This window comes from Lissotriton helveticus, chromosome 2_1, assembly GCF_964261635.1.
Source record: "Lissotriton helveticus chromosome 2_1, aLisHel1.1, whole genome shotgun sequence".
Classification (NCBI taxonomy): Eukaryota; Metazoa; Chordata; class Amphibia; order Caudata; family Salamandridae; genus Lissotriton; species Lissotriton helveticus.
Window position 1 is genome coordinate 1,788,577,913 of NC_136059.1, and position 21,503 is coordinate 1,788,599,415.

Genomic DNA, 21,503 nt, shown 5'->3' on the forward strand with positions numbered 1-21,503 from the left:
TTTTGTTTCCAACATAGGATATATCCCAAAAATATGGAATTACTGCAATGCCCACATTTATTTTCATCAAGAACGGCGAGAAGGTATGTTGTGTGGTGATTTCATTTTTTATGTTATTAAATCATTTTTCGTTCTTGTATAAATCTGATTTTAGGCAGTCAAAAAGTAGCACCCTCATACCTTGTGTATTAGGTATAAACATGTTACTTTTATGCTGTCATATGACCGTTCTCAATTCTAACATCCAGCACCCTGTAGCAGGGATGATGATTGAGAACTGGGCCATAGGGAATCTGAGGTAATGCAGATATTGAGATACTCGAAACTGGGACTGTAGGCCATGGTAGGGTTGGAGCACAGGTTTTCTCTTTCACCTCATCATTAATCCTAAACCCGCAATACAGGTTGATCGATCTTGGATGTGGGCAGAATCGTAAGGAGCTGCAGTCAATATAAAACGTTATCTGTTATCATTTCTTCTAATTCAGTTAAAGAGATTTAGTGTGACTTAAAAGGGTTTCTAATTTAGATCTTTTAGTTTTGTCAACTTTATTAAAGTATTTTCTGAGTCTCATTAACAAAGGTAAGTCAATATATTAGTCAATAATGCAATCAATATAATAATAATGAAACAAGCATGTTCCATAAAATAACTACCCTATTCTAAATAAATCAAAAATACGAGAAGGACAAAAGGTGAATTCAGATACTTTTGAAGGATTCTGATGAGGGAATCGAGCATAAGCATGAAGTTTTAGCCTGATCAGGTGGAAAGTATTTTAACCTCCAATAACTGCAGACCATGAAATAAGCTAAGATTTCCCATGTAAAGAAATCCAAGGATTTCAATGAAGAGTTTCCTCTGAGTGTCGGGGCGGTGGCAGAATGAGATGTTGCTCTCAGTCTAAGTAAAAGGATGAATGAAAATCTCAATCTGACTAAAAATTGTCTAAACGCACACTAATATAAATAAACATTTTCAATGTAGCAACATTAATATTCTTTCTTCGTCATGGTGACTAATAAGATTTCATCATACTCCTGGTGAAAGGTTTACTCCCCATCTTCTCTCCAGATTACAATCGTCTTTTAACCATGTGTCCTTAAATGTTGCGGCACATACTTTCTTGTTTTGCAAACACTTCTTCCCATCAATCATTCTCCTTGTTGTCTGCATCTTTTGAGGTGAGAACCTCACTATCAGTCGTCTAATACAAACCAGTGTCTATTCGATAGCTAACGAACAGTAGCTTCTGAAGTTGCAATGTCTGCGGCAAAGAAGAAAACATCTTGCACAATGTTTTTTTTTAATGTGAAAAACAAGCCTTTCAGTATTATATTCTTATTTATTCGTGGCATCATCAGTTATGTCCAGTTAAGAACTGATGCTTCATTTCTATGTTACAGTTCTATAAGTATGGTTGCCTACTACAAATTTAGCATTTAACACATTTCATTTTTAAATGTAAACTTTGCACATTATTTTTTTATAAATATTGTGCAAATGACTAATAGCACGGTTGAATTAGGATAGTATCGTAGAGTTGAAGGATTCAAACGGAGCTAAACAATACACCTGAAAATATCGGGGCACTCTACAAGTATACTCTAAATCATCAATTTCAAATCACAAGTATGCTGTTGACTATACTTAATTCCGCTGTAGCAGTGTAGATATCTGGCAAAACTTTTTTTTTTTTTTTTTTTATCTATCCGCTGGTCCTTTAGCTCTTAAGTCTTGCAACTTCAGATCTAGCCACCCGAAATGCTAGAGCCCACCACTTTTGTGTCACAAGGAGAGTAACTCCAGATGTCTAGAACTAATCAATGTAACCAGTGGATCTGGGACACCTGTATTCCAAGACCACATCCTGAGGAAATTGTAACATATACAATATCCATATGGGTTTGGACAGCAGTTTGCATGATTTTCCCCTTCCTCCCCAGCACCTCATTCATGTGGGCAAGGGGGCCTACACTATTCTTACTCCACACTCCCTCTTTGAGTGCATGTCCATGTTCACCAACAAAGCCCCACACTTGGGACAAACCCAGAAGGCAACATTTGTATCAAAGTGCTAAGAGGCCAAGTAATCAATAAACGCGCTCTATACACATTCCACATAACCTAACATATGAGATGATTTATTTCTTTAAAGATACGAGTTTCAAGCAGAAAGGAGTTTCGTTTGAAGTTGTGGGGGGTTGGTAATTGGTAACAATAAGTGAGTAAATTCGGAACCAATGTAATGTATTTACTGTAGCATCTGCTGCCATGTATTCCTCACCCATGGCTGAAACCAACCCTATTCTTCCCACATTGTATGTCCTTTATCAATGCTCTAAGGAAAGTACAGATACTGTGACAAGTGAATTTTCACCCTCTGCTCTATAAAAAGTTTCTAAGATCATATTTCAAAAAGAACTTAAAAGGTGCTTTGAGTGAGCGTAAAGAATAAAGATCTAATTAGCCTACCCCAAAAATCAAAGTCTAGAATGTCCATTTGATTTCTGCTTGACTTAAGTCTGATTATGACTCCAGTGCTAACGGCATCTTTGAGCTGTTTTCCTGCATTATTCCCTTACCCATTGTCATGCCCTACCATTCATCACTTGTTCAGCTTCAAGACCTATCTACTCCCATGTTTCCCATTCGTTCTCCCTGCTCCTGGTTGTATGCTAATATCTTTATTAGAGCCTGCTTACAAGTATCTCGTGATATTCAAACCCCTGCGTAAACTCCTGTTTAATCTTAGGTCAGAATTATAAGTTTGAAGGTATTTAACACATTTGAAAATTATTGGGCATGCTAAATAACTAATTCTTCATACAATTTTGGCAAATCAATCCTGCTGAAATTTAATAGTGGAAACACATATGGAATTTACCATATCATGCGGATTTTGGTGCGTTAAACACCAAAATCAGCATTTTATTCCCTATGAACTCTTAATAGGTGTTATTTATCACATCTGGTAAATAACACACCCGTGGTATCCTTATTTATCAGAGGTGATAAATAATGTCTTAGATTGTAATCAGGAAATTGATAGTGGGCAACCCAGTATACCCTTGAGGGTTTGGGCAAAGCGTATAGTAGGGTGAGAGTACCTTCAAGGGATTTTAATGAACATAGGGATTTTTGAACATTTACAAGATGCAATCGTGTGGGTTTAGTAATTTAGACCCATTAATGCTATTTATGCAACAACAGAAATGATATATGTTCAAACGCTGTTACTCATAAGTAATCAGTCAGAAGAGAGAGCAAAGGAGCAGGTGTGTATAAACAAGGGATATTTAATCTTTTTTTATTTTTCAAAACAAATTAAAAGTTGGGTACAAGATGAACAGCAAAGATGTAAAAGGGAGAATCCATTAATTCACACAGCCCTAGTTACATCAATTGCTCGAGCTTTCTACCATACACAAAATTCATTAAACAATCAGTGGTAGATAAAGCCACAGTCGACGTTTCGGTCTCTATTCGTTCGTGTAGGAGACCTTCCTCAGGACATGGGTTTCATATCTTGAGTACCCTCAATAGTGTAGTCGCATGTGTCTATCATGAAAAAATCTGGATCATAGAGTTAATTTCATAGCACTGATAACGGTACAGGAATATATCCTACTGCACTGGAGTACCCTGCTGAGTTAGTTATTTGCACAGCCGCAGGTTGTGGAAAGGGGGCCTTCGTTAACTTTGAAGGCATTGACTGCTGTATCTTGTGCTACGTGGAGACGGACTTTAATGCATTAAATCTAGAATCGACTATTTCATTGATAAAGATCTGTAGGAAAGCGTTACTACACCTTCGAAGGTGTAAGTCAGGGAATCCTTCAAAGTTAGAAACCCATGTCCTGAGGAAGGTCTCCTACACGAAAGAATAGAGACCGAAACGTCGACTGTGGCTTTATCTACCACTGATTGTTTAATGAATTTTGTGTATGGTAGAAAGCTCGAGCAATTGATGTAACTAGGGCTGTGTGAATTAATGGTTTCTCCCTTTTACGTCTTTGCTGTTCATCTTGTACCCAACTTTTTAATTTGTTTTGAAAAAGAAAAAAGATTAAATATCCCTTGTTTATACACACCTGCTCCTTTGCTCTCTTCTGACTGATTACTTATGAGTAACAGCGTTTGAACATATATCATTTCTGTTGCATAAATAGCATTAATGGGTCTAAATTACTAAACCCACACGATTGCATCTTGTAAATGTTCAAAAATCCCTATGTTCATTAAAATCCCTTGAAGGTACTCTCACCCTACTATTAGATTGTAATCTGGCCCTTAGCATCTGTGGTTTGCCCACTAAGCTTTTGTGCAAACTCATGTCACCCTATATTTTTTATTTCTGGTCCATAATGACCATCTGCCTCAACAAGTAAAAAGACATTGGTCATTTAATTATGGATGGACACATCATTCAATGTCCTCTCCTTCTTACAGTGAGTGCAGAACAGTGAAAACTGCCCCAGCTGATGCTGCCTGAACCCTATGCACTCCTGCACCGAATCACATTCATTGTAATGTATCTCTGTAAAGAGTTACCCGGTTTTATTTATCTGCTCCATTTCTTGCTCTGCATCATGGTGGATGTATTTGTTCCCTAAAGGCCAGTACAGAAAAATACATCCGGCCCAGGTATAATAACGTTTGGCGCAAAGCGGCAAGACCACTTTCTGCGTTGCCCTGCATCAGATGCAGAGAGCAGGAATGTACCATATTTACTTGGATATGGTGTATTCCTGCTCTCTTGTGTGCTGGTCACTGAGTCTTTCTTGAGCCTGCGCAGGCACCTTTACGCAGTAGTGCAAGGGTGCCTGCATTATCATCAGGATTTGTTTTGTGCAGGAAGGAACACCTTCCTGCACAAAAACCATCCTTAGAGCGAAGAAAATTCCTCTCTGTGCTGCATAGAAAGAGGAAATAACAAGGTGAAATGAACATATTTCACCTCATTACACCTTTTTGGGACGGTTTATCATTTTGATGCATTTCCAGGTTTGCAATTCTTAGTAAATCTAGGAATGTGCCAAAATCCATGGGTGGATGCATGAGAACACCCATAGTCCAACCAGGGAGCATCTGGCCAACACAAAGTAACTAAAGGCAGTGACTTGCACTGCTGTGCGTTACTCTAGATTTACTAAGCCATGCCAGTGACTTAGTAAATCTGATTTAAGTGCTTGCTTTGACCTGCTAAATGCAAGGGTAACTCTAGCCCTTGGTAAATCTAAATCCTTCTTGACTGATTTCGTTTTAAAAATAAAATGTTATGCTACATGTTGTGAAGAAGAATGGTGCCTCACTTTCTCATTTTGATATGGATATTTGTTTTTGATTTGCAGGTTGACGTGTGCACAGGAGCTGACATTAAGGCAGTTGAAAAAAAGCTAAATGCACACATGTGATCGCTCGAGATTTATGATGATTTTTCTAACCACTGTGGAGTCGTTATGATGCAAGCTTCTATTCAAGCAGGGTCGCAGCATATGACTAATGCAATAAAAAAAAAATATATTGTGTATATTGTCTTTTATACATTTTCGAATTATCATTGCCAAACTCTTCTTTGATCTGTGCAGTTCAAGTCTACGTAATTTTTAAAAACCGTTGCAAAACATGCAGTTAAATAAAAACACCTATCTTTTAGGGAACAGCTTGACATTTGAAGGGTCAAAGCTTTTCCATACAATTGGAATTAAATGCGTCCTTGTGATTGCAGATGCAATTTTTTGCTTTCAGGTATTACCTATAATACAATTGGTTCTTATATTTTATTTATCTGGGACAACCTTTCACTCGCCCAGGTTGGGAAGCATTTCAAGCACGTTCCTGCCTCAGCCCCTTTTTCCATACGTCCTAGACGTACCTCTTTACAAGGTAAAGGCCATAGCACCTAGCACCACTGAAGAAACGCAAGCCTGACCGCGAATGGGGCAGCCCTCCCATACTGAACTATACAAAACATTGAAGTATGGGATGCTTGAATCAATCTCAGACACTGATAATTACTCAAGCCAGAGCCCATCGTTATTTTGCACACATTGCAACCTCAGTTTGGACCCAGTTATATGCAAATCAGTCTTGACCCTGCTCCAATGAGAACAGTCCAGCCCAAACTTACTAAGCCAGGTCCTCCCTGAACTAGAATACAAGTTTGGGGTTACCCATGCAATGCTGTGATTCAGAGGGAATATTTGAAAAATTTGATCTTCCTTGCTTGCTGGCCTACATATTGAACTCAGCACTGAAGACAAATTCAATTGGTAGCAAATGTTCCCACAGTTCTCTATGAAAGCAGTATCCCTCTTGTATGCCTGGGCGTATAGCTTGCTCCAAAATATGTGGAAAAATCTACATTTCTGTCTTGTAAATTGACCCATTTTCGCAATGTGTGTAGCAGCTGTATATAGACTGGGCCTGGCTGCCACTGAGAAACTACTAAACCCAGAAATTTCTGAAATCTTAAAACCCAGGGGAGTCCAAGGGTGGTGGTACATGCATGGATCCCATTATGTTTTCTTACCCAGAATGACCTGCAAACCTCTGCAGGGATCCACACAATTCTACCATCACGTATACTTGCACTACTCCGGGTTAAAAAAAAAAAAACTGCACCACTAACTGCTGCTGTTCTACAGTCCGGATACCCACCTCCCATGAAGACTAACATCTCATTCAACATGTAAGCACTATTTCGAGAAGCACTTGCAGTGCTGTTAAATATTTCACTACATTTCAGTAATATACATTTGGAGAGGCTTACAGAAATGAACATATTAGACCTTAGAGGCAGGCAAGCCACTGAAAGCTCGAGCCTGAAGCCCGGCTCTGGTGTAGCTCGAGGCCCTGTTGGAACCTCGATCCTATAACGAGCAAAGCATTCCTGTGGCTTCTGCCTGCCACCCTCGCTCTAACCCCATGCAGACAGAGGTCAAAACAAGCATTAACATTTGAGGTAAAAAGGAGACCAATATCCATGAAGTGGCTGAGCTGTACAAAATTAAACAAAAAAACCTGGAAAATAATGCCATTTCACTTGTGTGCAAATTTAAAGTTGTGTGATATTAGGCACATATTTTATTTCACAACCCTTCTCCATAATCACACATGTAAGCACTTTCAAATTAGTGAGTACGGAATACCAGCTGTGCGGAAACCTATTGTGTTTGATTTAATAGACTATAACGTTGCTTTATAATAAATGGGCCCACAGAAAGGTCTGCTATAACCACTATCTAGATTCTTTTTCACTATTGGCGCTGTTGCCAGTGTGGAGACAGTCAGGAATGGTTCTAAGTTTATGTTTAAAAAAAACTATGGGGCATATTATCAGGCAGGGTGTTAAGATTATCGCCGCTTTAGCGGCAGGAAACTGCAGCTAAAGTGGCGATAATGGGCTTGATAATATGCCTTAGATAATTTCCATAGAAGCCCATGTTCACACCTGAACATGGGTTTCTATGGGAATTCACAAGGGCATATGATCAAGCCCATTATCGCCGCTTTAGCGGCAGTTTCCTGCCACCAAAGCGGCGATAATTTTAACGCTGTTTCTGGATAATATGCCCCTATCACTTTTAATAAGTACTTCCCAGTGTGGTAAGGTAATGCATTATTGTCAATGCTTCCACGTACCCTAAACGCAAAAGATCCAATTCGTACTATAGCGTCTGGTAATGATGCTGCCAGGGGCAGCTATTGAATAGATACCACCTAGGGTTTAGCAATTGGTGTAGATTGGGCTCCAGGGCGGACGCCTGGTTGGGTGGCCAGTCACCTGGGCATTTGGACAGCTAAGTAGGCGAACTACGAGGTGTACAGACATCACTGAGTGGGGAATGCCGTCATTAGGTTGTGAAATGATGAGTGAAACAGTGGATGGTAAAGGGGGTGAGTGGGAGCCTTTACGGCTGTCATGGTATCGTAGGACACTAGATTTGGCTAAGATACAAGGATATTGAAAAACAAAGGAGTATTACCCGACGTATAGGCTGGAGGTTTTTCGAAGCTGGAATAATTGTTCCTTTTCTAAAAAAACCCTCACTCACCACCTAGTGGTGACATGCTTCAACATCGGGGTCCACCCTGGTGTCCTAGCGTCACCAGGGTGTGCTTCGACACCTGTAATACAGTGGAGCAGGTTGTGAGATGTAAGTGCAAAAAAAGTGATGTTAAAAATTGTCCTAGTTTAACTTTGAAAAAGTGAATTTTATTAAAAAGCAACTGGACAATAATAAAAATAGTAAAGTGCGAGATACTGGAAGGGGAGTTACGACCTACGTATCTCTGTATGTGTTATAGTGCGTTGGTCAACATGTTTCAACCTTTAGGGAAGGTTCCCGGTATTCATCAGGACCAAGGAGAAGGACGGTATGAGTCCCCTAAAAGACTCACCCTATCCTAAATCCTTTCTGTACCTATGGCAAAATTTACCAAAGGTGGAATGCTCTCAAAAATAAGGAGCATGGACAAAAACCTGTGGGGAGAGAAAATAAATGGGCGTCAGGCGCAAAACATTCTTACTGGCCTGTTACGTCGTGCAGACTCTCAGTGCATACATACTGCATGCCACAGTAGTGTTTGGAAAGACCTCAAGAGATGAGCGTGATGATATAGTGTACGTGAACGCTTATTGTTAAAGCCAGGAGATTTTTATATATCAATGTTTATAGGTGCGTGCACATTTGCATGCAATGCTATTGTTATCGCCAGATTCCAATGGTAGGAGGAATTGCGTTGTTAGGTCGCAAATCTATTTTGATGCGCAATATTATTTCACAATGGCCACCCAGTGGTAGCACTTAATTGTAGTGCAGGCAAGGGACATACAAGACTGACAAACAGGTAACATAGAGAAGGTCACATATACTGCATGGCAGAGGCCAGGCTTACTATCTGTAGTATTGTATTGTATTGTACTTCGGCGGGCAGGGGGTAGGCACATCACGCGGTACAACGTATTCTAAGTAAAGAAATATCGTACCTGTGATTAGTATTACAAATGACGATCGATGCCGTGGAGCGGTAAAATCTGGCTGCATCGGTAAGTGTACGTGGCATCTCATATGCTCGTATCCGGATTCAGTAGGAATCTGGATTTTTACACAGTTTACTGGCGTGGCGAGAGGCCCATAACCTACTTCTACCTTCCGCTGCTCGGCTACAATTGCCGTGCGGTCCGGTGCCAGTGATAACAGGAGAGAGCTTCCGGGCGCGATCACGTGGAGCCGCGTCACCGGCTGGGCTGGGTTGAGCTACGGCAAGCCGAGTGGACCGCTAGTTACCAAGGAGATGGAACGCTGAGGCATTTGCGCATGCTTTGAAGAGTGATTGGTTTGACAAAGCAATGCGCTATAGATCAGAGGGCCAGCGCCTAGCGATATTGGACGAGGTGCTTAGAAAAATCCGATGAATTTCAAGGGACGATTCTGTGTTAATCGAAAGAGGAGGGGGGGGTTGGGGGTTGACATTGCTGTAGTAGGTAACGTCTTATTGCGCTGTAATTAGTGAACAGAGACTGGGGTGGAAATGTCACAAGGTCTCAGTTGTAGGATGAGTGTCAGGATGGGCATAATTGATTAAGGCATTGAGGCCCAGGGGATGTTGTTAATGAATCTCATCCGTGGCAAAAGGGCATATGGGTGATCAATGAGGTTAATCTGGGGCCCTAATGGATAGATGTAATTCTTAAGGGAAGACACTTTTCATTTTAGCACAGCAGCCCATGGAATGTTATCATTCAAGCCAATCTTATGGGTCGAAAGTCTATAGATCCATCGCTGCTCTTTTTCAAAGAGGCGTGATTGTGTATTGGGGCCTGGTTGCAATTGTTCAATCACTGTCCACCTCATGTCATTTGGAGTGTGGGCAGTGAGAAAGTGATCAGTCAGTTTTGTGGTATTTTTCTTGCAGCGTATCGTGCTTCTGTGCTCACAGATGCGCTGTTTTATCTTGCGGGTTGTCATTCCTACATAGGGCTTTCCACAGGTGCATGTGATCAGGTAGACAACATTGCTGCTATTGCAGTTGGTGTGGGATCTTTGTTCCCAGACCCTGCCCACTTCTAGATTTAGAGTTTTGGTGTTGTCAGTGAGGTGGCAGACACTGCAATCACCACATCGTGAGTGTCCCGTTACTGGGGGGAGGCCCCATATCTGTGTAAGAGTGGGATTGTTGTTGTGTTCCTGGGTCTGGTGTTGACCAAACTGTCTTTTAGGCTCTGCGCTCGTCTGTATGAAAACAGTGGTTTTTCCCATTTGAAGTTTCCTGAGTTTACTATGGACAAATGATTATTGATGCTTCTGCTGACTTGGTTTGAAATTGCGTTATAGGTTGTCACGCATGTCAGTGGAGTTGTTTCTTTGTTCTTTGTTGTTTCTTCCAGTAGGGCTTGTCTGGGTTGGTTCCTTGCTCTTTATTGGCACTTGTAAATGATCTTGGGTGGATAACCACGGTTCATTAATTTCGTGGTGAGATCTTCTGCCTGGCTTTTGTAGTCTGTCAGTTTGCTACAATTTCTTCGTAGACGCAGGTATTGGCCGTAAGGCAGATTTTCCCTCAGGGGTCGCGGATGGAAGCTTTCGTACTTTAACAGATTGTTTTTGGCTGTTGGTTTAAAGTAGGTTTTAGTTGCTAAAGTGTCATTTTCCCTTTGGATTTGTATGTCCAAGAAAACCATTTTCTCTTTGTCAGCACTATGGGTAAAGTGTAAATGGGGGTCGCGATTATTGAGCCCGGCTATGAACGCCATTAATGTTTCCTGTGGACCTTGCCAAATTGCTAGAACATCGTCAATATATCTTCGCCAGAATTTGATGTTTTCAAAGTAGGGGTTGTCTGGCGATAAGATATGTTTTTGCTCAAAGTCAAAAACATAGAGCCCCGCCACGCTAGGGGCGAAAACGCTGCCCATGGATGTGCCCCCTATTTGGAGGTATAGAGATCCTTCATATTCGAAAAAGTTCCTTTTCAGGGCTAGGGTAGCACATTTGATGATGAATTCTTTGGGCGTGCAGTGGTCCCAGGTGGTTTCTTCCAGTGTTTTCTTTAGTACATCAATGGTTGCTTCCTGAGGTATGTTAGTATAGAGGCTTTCAATATCAAAGCTCACTATGATGGTATTTTCCTCCATTTTGATGTTCTCTAGTAGTGTTAGTAGATTTTTCGTATCCTTTAGGTATGTGGATGTCCCTTGTACAATGGTTTTCAGGAAAAAGTCACAGAACCTCGATAGAGGTTCCAATAGTGAACCTATGCCGGATACTATTGGTCTTCCTGGGGGGGGCAGTTTGTTTTTGTGCATCTTGGGTACCACATAGAAATATGGTATTCTGGCTTCTGTTTTGCTCAGGTAGTCGGCCTCTTGTTTCGAGATGTGGCCTGCTGCTTCCGCTGTTTCCACAAGGTCTGTGATTTCTGTGCGTAGATCTTCTGTGGGATCAGTTGGGAGAGGCAGGTAGTTCTTTGTATCACCCAGTAGGCGTCTACATTCCATGTTGTAGTCTATTTTGTTCATTATTACCATACCCCCACCTTTGTCCGCTGGTTTGATCACTATTGTGTCATCTTTTTTGAGGCGGTGGGCGGTTTTTCGATTCGGACAGTGGACTGAGCCTGCTAACCAGACCTCAGTGCCTGTGCCCTTACCCTTAAACTGAAATGTGCAATACGCTTCTACCCAATTGGCTTAGCTAGCTTATCTGTAAGTCCCTAGCAAATGGTACTCAAAGCATGTAAACTAGAGACCCCCCCCCCCCTTTTTAGAGTTTGCACCCTGGGTGGGGCACAAGAAAAACAAGACTCCTAGCCCGCCATTTGCAGGCTAGGAGAGCAGTTTAACTTGCAGCCCTGACTTTGCCAGTTAAATCAATGACAAAGCCAGACTTCCCACCTGGTATATGATTAAGTAATCTCTATAAAAACGAACAATTGATGGACAGAATGCTGCACAATGTCAAACATTCACCCCTGTACAGAGATCTGAGCCTAACTCCATATTGTGTTGCTCTTCCATGCCTTTCTAGTTGAGACCCAGCCATATGCAAATAATTTTTGACCCTGTTCCCCATGGGATAATTCTAGTCCGAACTGTCAGGCCAGGTACTCCCTTGACTAGAAACCAGCATCCTGGGACCGATTCCGGGGCATCACTCCTCATCAGCCAGGCTAGCTTGACTCCAGTGGCATGGACAGCACAGGGCCCACGTCCCGTCCCACTCGGGGTGACAAATGCAAAAAGTACAATTGATGGACATAATGCTGGCGCAATGTTAAACATTCACCCCAAAACAGAGATCTGGACCTAGATCCATAGTTTTATTGCTCCCCATGCCTTTCCAGTCGAGAGCTAGTCATATGCAAATCAGTCTTGACCCTGTTCCCCATGGCAACAGTCCAGCCTGAACTGCCAGGCCAGGTCCTCCCTGGGCTGCAAACAAGCATCCTGGGACCGATTGTTGGAAATCACACCTCATCAGCCAGGCTAGCTTGAGTCCAGTGGCATGGAGAGCTCGTGAACCGTGTCTGGGCATTCACCTCCCACTCAGTGACTAATGCAAAAAGGACAACTGATGGATAGAATTCTGCATAATGCAAACATTCACCGCAGTACAGAGATATGGGCCTAAATCCATTGGTTTTTTGCTCTCTGTGCCTTTCCAGTTGAGACCCAGCCATATGCAAATCAGTCTTAACCCTGTTCCCCATGGGAACAGTCCAGCCCGAACTGCCAGGCATGGTCCTCCCTGGACTGGAAACGAGCATCCTGGGATCAGTTTTCTTGCATCACCCCTCATCAGCCAGGCTAGCTTGACTCTAGTGACATGGAGAGCACGGGACCCACGTCTGGACACGCCCGTCCCACTCGGCCTTACAAATGCAAAAAGAACAATTGATGGACCTAATGCTGCACAATATCAAACATTCACCCCAAAAGAGAGATCTGGGCCTAAATCATCATCTGGACTGGAAACAAGCATACTGGGACCGGTTTTGGGGCATCACTCCTCATCAGCAAGGCTAGCTTGACTCCAGTGGCATGAAGAGCACAGGACCCACTTCTGGGCTTACCCACCCCACTCGTGGTGACAAATACAAAAAGAACAACTGATGGACAGAATGCTGCACAATGTTAAACATTCACTGCAGTACAGAGATCTGGGCCTAAATCCATTGTTGTTTCCTCCCCGTGCCTTTCCATTTGAGATCCAGCCATATGCCAATCAGTCTTGACCCGGTTTCCCATGGTAGCAGTCCAGCCTGAACTGCCAGGTATGGTCCTCCCTGGACTGGAAACAAGCATCTTGGGACCGGTGTCCTGGCATCACCCCTCATCAGCCAGGCTAGCTTAACTCCAGTGGCATGGAGAGCACTGGACCCACATCTGGGCACGCCCGTCCCACTCTGGGTGATAAATGCAAAAAGAGCAATTGATGGACATAAACTGCACAATGTCGAACATTCACCCCAAAACAGATTTGGGCCTAAATCCATTGTTTTATTGCTCCCCATACCTTTCCAGTTGAGACCCAGCCATATGCAAATCAGATCATATTCCCCATGGGAACAGTCCAGCCCAAACTGCCAGGCTGGCCTAGCGAGTAGGACTTGGTGCAACACATCTCATGGGCAGGACATGTATTTCAAATGTTCTAGTAGGAAAATCAGTAAACTGTAGCAGAGACGTATTTCTGCGCTCCCAGGGAGAAGTGTTAACAACTCCTAAGAAAGGATACTAATGTGGCTTCCTGCATGAAGCCACACAGGTGTTGCACCTAAAGGTGAGCTTTAAATGAGCAGCTTCCTTTTGAAAAGTAATGGGTAACAATTAGGAGAATTCAAACGCAAGGAGTTGATGAAAGGAGCACCAAAACTTTTCAGACACTCATTCCCAGTTACATATCTGGGTTGAATCCATCATCGTTCTTTAGCTCACTTTGCGACCCCAATTCTGACACAGCTATATGCAAATCAGTCTTGACCCTGTGCCTCATGGGAACAGTCCAGCCCGAACTGCCAAGCCATGTCTTTCCTGGACCGGAAACCAGCATCTGGGGACCGGTTTTGGTCTAAAAGCCCTCCTCAGCCAGGCTAGCTTGAGTTCAGTGGCAAAGGTAGCAAGGGACCCATGTCTGGGCATACCTTGTCAACTTAGGGTGAACAAAGCAAATGCAAGGAGATTATGGACGGAGCACTGAAACTTTTCAGGCACTTGTCCCCATTCACAGATCTAGGTTGAATCCATCATCGTTCTTTAGCTCACTTTGCCACCCAGTTCACACACCGCTATATGCAAATCTGTTTTGACCCTGTGCCTCATGGAAACAGTCCAGCCCAAACTGCCAAGCCATGTTTTTCCTGTATCGTAAACAAGCATCCAGGGACAGGTTTCAATTAGGAGAGTGACTGCTCTATTGTTCGGGCAGACATGCTAGCACTTGGGGCAATAGAGCGGAAACCAGCTGCCAAACCAGTTTTCTAGGGGTGTGTGGCCCCTTGGTAGCCACACATCTGGGTTGGGCTAGGTAGCTCCATATGCCAGGAGACCCGTCCTTTCATGTTGGAAGTGGGCAGAATGGTGCATGCTGTGATGCCCAGATGCGCTTTGCAGGAAGGCGTCATCCAGTGGGAGGTAACCTGGTAGCCCATTGGCTTCCAAGCACATCCTACCCTGAGGGTGTTTCTAAGCTCAACTAGGCCCCTCCTACAACCCTGACCTCAGATCTCGACTGGACGAAGGAGGAAATAAGGACTGCACTGTAGAACCAGCAAAGAGTGGCTGTGCCAGCGTACACTGCACCTGATGAAACTGGTGGCTAGCAAATGAGAATGGCTATGCCCTGCTCTAGTAGAAGTCCAGTCCAGAGCACAACCAAAGCCAAGAGACTCCAAGGATCAATGAGCTGGCCCTGTGTTCACAGCACATGGACACAACAGCTGAGAAGCCTGCTTGGGCACGTTGGTAGCCCAAAGTCTTCAAACTGCAGCCAACCAGAATCAGGGTCCAGGATCCAGGATCCAATGAACATAGTTGTACCGGAGTTCTCTGAGCCCAAGAGTGTCATTGAGATGAAGCTGGGACCGTCAGAGAATGAGTTATCAACCCAGGAAGGATTGGCCTGTGACCATGAAACTTGGTGACCAGTAGTCCAGTGGTGACAGGACTTTTGACAGCACCAAGAGGACTTCGAGGGACACCGGCCCTGTGACCAGGACTGCCTCACCCTCTTTCTGGGCGAGGAGTAGTCACAGCAAGACCCCTGTTGACCGCATCGCATCCACAGCATACTTTGAGCATCTTCGGCATACTTCATCCCTTGCAACAGGAACATTTTGAACGGAAATCCCTGCAAAGGATAAAAGTGCCTGGAATTGACTGAAGACTGTTTCACCTGCTGAGGTAACTGTTTCTAAGGACCTTGCTGGTTCCCCTGACTGGCTCCCTACTGAAGTTGGTCGCCTAAAGTGAATAAACAAATTCCCACTAGCTGAAGTTTTTGGTTACATTTTTTCTAAGTATCAAGTTAATTGAATTTGCCAATGTTTTTTTGAAGGTGAGTGAAATAATCCAATTTACTATACCTTGCAAAAGTCTATCTCCAGAAGACTCTGGTGGATCTTTTGGAATGGGGCCTCAAATAATTCAAGTATTCCATCTTATCACTGTTTGTCTATTCAGTGCAACGGCTTAAGCGCAACAGGTATGCCAATACATGGGTCAGTGGTGCTGGAAAAAGCGCGGAGCCAGAATTGCTGGATTTCCAAATCCATGAGGACGTTGATGGGGAGTCAGTCATCAATCGTGGTAAAGAATTTTATCCTCAGACTTTGAAACCTTTCTGGAATTTGAAAATCTGCAGCATGACCAGGCTGTAGCCAGAGAGTGCTCCAAGAGGCCACTAACCATCGCAGAGAGGTCAAGCTGAATATAGTGTTTCTGCTGAGGGGAAGAATGTAGGAGGAGCTACTGTGAAGTCAGGCTGACCAACAATGCACCGTGGGCAAATTGGCTGGCAGGTTGGTGTCTGTCTACTGTTGCTTCCCCAGCAAAATCTTTAAATCCCAGCTTTTGGAGAAATACTATCAACACCACTACCAAGGGTCCAGGGCTTGGGTGCATCACTTGGGATGTCATGATTCACTCCAGCAGAGGTAAACAGCAGGGTTCAAGGCCTCAGGAGTGTATGTCCCTATAGCTCACACAGGAAGCCAGCCAACCAGCTCTTGGAGTCACTTCTGGTGGATCCAGGGTTCAAGGAGATTGTCCATTTTTAATTCAAGCAGCAAGGCAGTCCTTCAAGCAGCAGGGAAGTCCTCTGGTAGCAACAGGGCAGTCCTTCTGAAGTCTTCCACGGGTCTAGGAGTGTACTGAAGAGTTGTTCTAGAGGTCCAATATTTACACCAGGTGACAGCCTTTGTGTACACAGGGAACAGTATGTCCTACCCACACATCTGGTTCTGGTAGGTTTCTCCCTTCCCCTGTCAAGGCTCAAATAAGTCTCCGGTGAAAAGAGGCTAGTGTCAGGTTCCTTAGTGTGTGCTGGAGGAAATCCCTTTGAAGTGCTTGTCCCAAGCCGTTCTGGTAGCATGAACCATTCTACTCACACCTAGCCCCCTTTGTGTCACTGTCTGGGAGGAATACACAACACCCAACAGCAGAGCGATTCACAGTCATGTGTCCCAGGACACTGGGAGAAGGACCATTGGTTAGGACAAAATAAATGGCAACTTTATACTAGTGGCATTTTCAGAACTGTGACTTAAAATCTTACTTTACCATTAAGAAGCATTTAAAATTACAATTCATTTGAGTCTAAACCTCACATCTCTACCTGCTCCCAATCCAAAGTTAGCACCTATTAAATGTGATAAGGTAACCCAGTGTTAGTCAATGGGAGAGATAGGCCTTACAGGTGTAACAAGCATTTGCAACGCAAAAGTCTCGCATTTTTGAGAGTAAGAGCTACTGGTGTTGTAAATCTCAATGTCTTTTATCTATGTGTTTTGGTTTGGAGTGTAGTGGATGTATGAATAGAGAGATACAGCTGCAGAACTGCCTAGAGGACTAAGAAGGAAGGAGTTACAGACGGGACCAGAGACGCAGCTGCAGCACTGTCTAGGGGACTGAGAATGAGAAATGTCCACTTGGAACAGACGCACCTGCAGCACTGCCTAGAGGACTTAGAATGGGGGGGAGTTACTGATGGGGCCAGATAAACAGCTGGCAGCACTGTCTAGAGAACTAAGAATGTGGATTTACCACTGGGAACAGAGCGAAAGCTGCAGCACTGTCTAGATGATTTAGAATTAAGGAGTTACGGAAGGGACCTGAGAAGCAGCTAGCGGCTCTGCCCAGAGGATAAGAATGAGGAATTACCACTGTGACTGGAGACACAGCTACAGAACTGCTTGGAGGACTTAGAATGAGGGGGTTACTGACGGGATCAGAGAAGCAGCTAGCCACACTGTCTAGAGGACTAAGAATGGGAAATTACCACTGGGACCAGAGAGTCAACTAGAAGCACTGTCTAGAGGACTTAGAAAGGGGGAATTATCAATGAGATCAGAGAAGCAGCAAATCACACTGACTGGAGGATTTAGAATGAGAATTACCACTGGGAACAGAGACACATTTGCAGCACTACCTAGAGGACTGGGAACAGAGAGAAAGCTGAAGCGCGGTCTAGATGATTTAGAATGGGGGAGTTACTGACAGGACCAGCGAAGCAGCTAGCAGCACTGTCTAGAAGACTAAGAATTACTGATGAGACTAGAGAAACAGGTAGAATCACTGTTTAGAGGACTTATTACTGACAGGACCAGAGAAGCTGCTAGCAGCACTGTCTAGGGGACTAAGAATGAGGAATTACCACTGTGACCAGAGACACAACTGCAGCACTGTCCAGAGGACTCGGAATGTGAGCGTTACTGACTGGACCAGAGAAGCAGCTAGCAGCACTGCCTAGAGTACTAAGAATAAGGAATTACTGATGGGACGAGAGAAGCAGCTATCGGCACTGCCCAGAGGACTGAGAATGAGAATTACCACTGCGAACAGAGACACTGCTGCAAAGCGGCCTCGAGGACTTAAAATGTGGGAATTGCCAACAGGACCAGAGAAGCAGCTGCACAGTGTCTAGAGGACTTCAAGTGAGGAATTACCGGTGGGAGCAGAGAAGTAGCTAGCCGTACTGCCTAGAGGACTAAGAATGAGGAATTTCTACCGGATACAGAGAAGCAGCTGCAGCACTGCCTAGAGGACTTAGAATGGAAGAGTTACCAACATGACCAGAGTAGCAGCTAGCACCACTGCTTGAAAGACTTAGAATAGGTAATTACCACTGGGACCAGAGTAGCAGCACTGTCTAGAGGACTTAGAATGAGGAGTTACCGATGGTATCAGAGTAGCAGCTTGCAGCATTGGCCTCATAGTATGTCTTAGTTTTGTACCTAAAGTGATAGCCTGACCTTTAATGAGACCGCACTGCCTGAGTTAAGAACAATCAATCAATCAATCAATCAGGTCATTTGTATAGCGCACTACTCACCCGTAGGGTCTCAAGGCGCTGGGAGGGGGGGGGTGCCGCTACTGCTCGAACAGCCAGGTCTTGAGCTTCTTCCTGAAGGAGAGGTGGTCTTGGGTCAGGCGCAGATTGGTCGGAAGTGAGTTCCAGGTCTTGGCGGCCAGGTGGGAGAAGGATCTTCCTCCTGTTGTCGCTCTTCGGATGCGGGGGACGGTGGCGAGGGCGTGGTTGGTTGATCTGAGGAGGCGCTTGGGAGTGTAGAAGTTGATCCGGTTGTTGAGGTAGCTCGGGCCTTGGTCGTGTAGGGCTTTGTGCGCGTGGGTGAGGAGCCGGAAGGTGATTCTCTTGTTGACCGGGAGCCAGTGCAGATCTCTCAGGTGTCCGGAGATGTGGCTGCGTCGGGGGATGTCGAGGATGAGTCTCGCCGAGGCGTTCTGGATCCGCTGGAGTCTCTTCTGTAGTTTGGCAGTGGTTCCGGCGTAGAGGGCGTTGCCGTAGTCCAGTCGGCTGGTGACGAGGGCTTGGGTGACCGTCTTCCTCGTCTCGGTGGGGATCCACCGGAAGATCTTACGTAGCATGCGCAGGATGTTGAAGCATGACGAGGAGACGGCGTTGACTTGTCTGGTCATGGAGAGGGAGGAGTCCAGGATGAAGCCCAGGTTGCGTGCGTGGTCCGTCGGTTTGGGTGCGGTGCCCAGGGCGGGGGGCCACCAGGAGTCGTCCCAGGCGGAGGGCGTGGAGCCCAGGATGAGGACCTCCGTCTTGTCTGAGTTCAGTTTCAGGCGGCTGGTCGTCATCCATTCGGCTACGTCTCTCATCCCTTCGTGCAGGTTGGCTCTGGCGGTGGCGGGGTCGTTGGTCAGGGAGAGGATCAGCTGGGTGTCGTCGGCGTAGGAGATGATGTTCAGGTTGTGTTGGCGTGCGATGGCCGCGAGGGGGCTCATGTATACGTTGAAGAGGGTTGGGCTCAGCGAGGATCCTTGGGGTACGCCGCAGATGACTTTGGTGGCCTCTGACTTGTACGGTGGTAGGCGGACTCTTTGTGTTCTTCCGTCGAGGAAGGAGGTGATCCATTCCAGCGCCTTCTCCTGGATTCCGATGTTGCTGAGGCGCTGTACTAGGGTGCGGTGGCAGACAGTGTCGAAAGCCGCGGAGAGGTCCAGGAGGATGAGGGCCGCTGTTTCTCCGTTGTCCATCAGAGTTCGAAGGTCGTCGGTGGCGGCGATGAGGGCGGTCTCGGTGCTGTGGTTCGCTCGGAAGCCGGACTGTGAGGGGTCGAGGGATCCATTCGTCTCGAGGAAGGCGGCCAGCTGTTTGTTGACGGTCTTCTCGATGACTTTGGCCGGGAACGGGAGGAGCGAGATGGGACGGTAGTTCTTGAGGTCGGTGGGGTCTGCTGTGGGTTTCTTGAGGAGAGCGCTGAGTTCGGCGTGCTTCCAGCTCTCAGGGAAGGTGGCGGAGTCGAAGGAGGTGTTGATGATGTCCCGCAGGTGGGGTGCGAGGACAGCGTCGGCCTTGTTGAAGACGTGGTGAGGGCAGGGGTCAGTCGGAGATCCGGAGTGGATGGAGTTCATGGTGCGGATGGTGTCTTCGGTGCTGATCGGGGTCCAGGTGCGGAGGGTGGTGGATGGTGGCGTCGTTGCGGTTGTGGCTTGCGTTGGTTGGTTGTTGAAGCTGTTGTGTATGTCCGCGATCTTGTTGTGGAAGTAGGACGCGAGGGAGTTGCAGAGGTCTTGCGACGGGGTGATGTCGTTGTTTCCGGCGTTGGGGTTGGAGAGCTCTTTCACGATGTTGAAGAGTTCCTTGCAGTTGTGTGCGTTGTTGTCCAGCCGGTCCTTGTATGCATTTTTCTTGGTGGCGCGGATCAGTTGGTGGTGTTTCCGGGTGGCGAGCTTGAGGGTGGTCATGTTGTCCGTCGTTGGTTCCCTTCTCCAGGCTTTCTCGAGGGCTCGACAGTTCTTCTTGGAGCGCTTGAGTTCGTCGGTGAACCATGGTGTTTTTCTGCTGCAGGATCTGCTGGGCGGGGTCCTCAGAGGGGCGAGTTCGTCCGCGCAGTTGCTGATCCACTTCGTGAGGTTGTCGGCGGCCTGGCTGGGGTTCGCTGAGCTGGCGGGGGGGTGCTGGCTCAGGGAGGCGGTGAGCTGGTCGGCTGTGATCTTGTTCCAGCTTCTTCGAGCAACCTGTTGCTGGAGGTGGTGGATCGTCGTTCTTCTGAAGGTGAAGTGGACGCAGCTGTGGTCCGTCCAGTGGAGTCCTGTTGCGTGGCTGAAGGTGACGTCTTTGCTGGATGAGAAGACGGCGTCGAGTGTGTGTCCGGCGAGGTGGGTGGGGGTGGTCACTAGCTGCTTGAGTCCGAGGTTGTCGAGGTTGTCGAGCAGGGTGATGGTGTTGCGGTCGTTGTTGTTCTCCAGGTGGAAGTTGAGGTCCCCCAGGAGGATGTAGTCGGCGGAGGGGAGAGCGTGCGGGCTGACGAAGTCGGCGATGTCCTCGCTGAATCGTGTGCGCGGTCCCGGGGGTCGGTAGATCAGGGTGCCTCTGAGGGTGGTCTTCGGGTTGGTGTGTATCTGGAAGTGCAGGTGTTCAGCGGTGGTGAGGGTGTCGTCGGTGTTGGTCGTGATGCGGATGGTGTCTCTGTGGATGATGGCGATGCCTCCTCCGGTCTGGTTGTCGCGGTCCCTCCGGGTGATCTTGTAGCCCTCTGGGATGGCGATGGCGATGTCTGGGGCTGAGGAGGCGTTCATCCAGGTCTCGGTGATGAAGGCAACGTCGGGGGCGGTGGTGTCGAGCAGGTCCCAGAGTTCTACGGCGTGTCTGTGGACGGAGCGGGCGTTGAGCAGGATGCACTTGAGGTGGGTGCTGCTGGAGGTCGGCTTGGCGGGTGCAGGGAAGGTCCGGATGCAGGTGAACTTGCAGGCGAGGCAGCTGAAGGGTCCGTGGGTGTGCTTCGGGGCGGCTCGGTGACATCCTGG

General features: G+C 46.1%; 1 protein-coding gene across 1 annotated transcript in view; it reads left to right on the top strand.

Annotated features, from left to right (window-relative positions):
- LOC144818889 (thioredoxin-like) overlaps positions 1–5,532 on the top strand; it is a 72,413-nt gene extending 66,881 nt beyond the window's left edge. The window contains exons 4-5 of the mRNA XM_078676722.1: positions 18–83; positions 5,356–5,532. Coding sequence (XP_078532848.1) covers positions 18–83; positions 5,356–5,418 — 129 coding nt within the window. The 3' untranslated portion in view covers positions 5,419–5,532. The remainder of the gene's footprint in view (positions 1–17; positions 84–5,355) is intronic.
- The last annotated feature ends 15,971 nt before the right edge of the window (positions 5,533–21,503 follow it).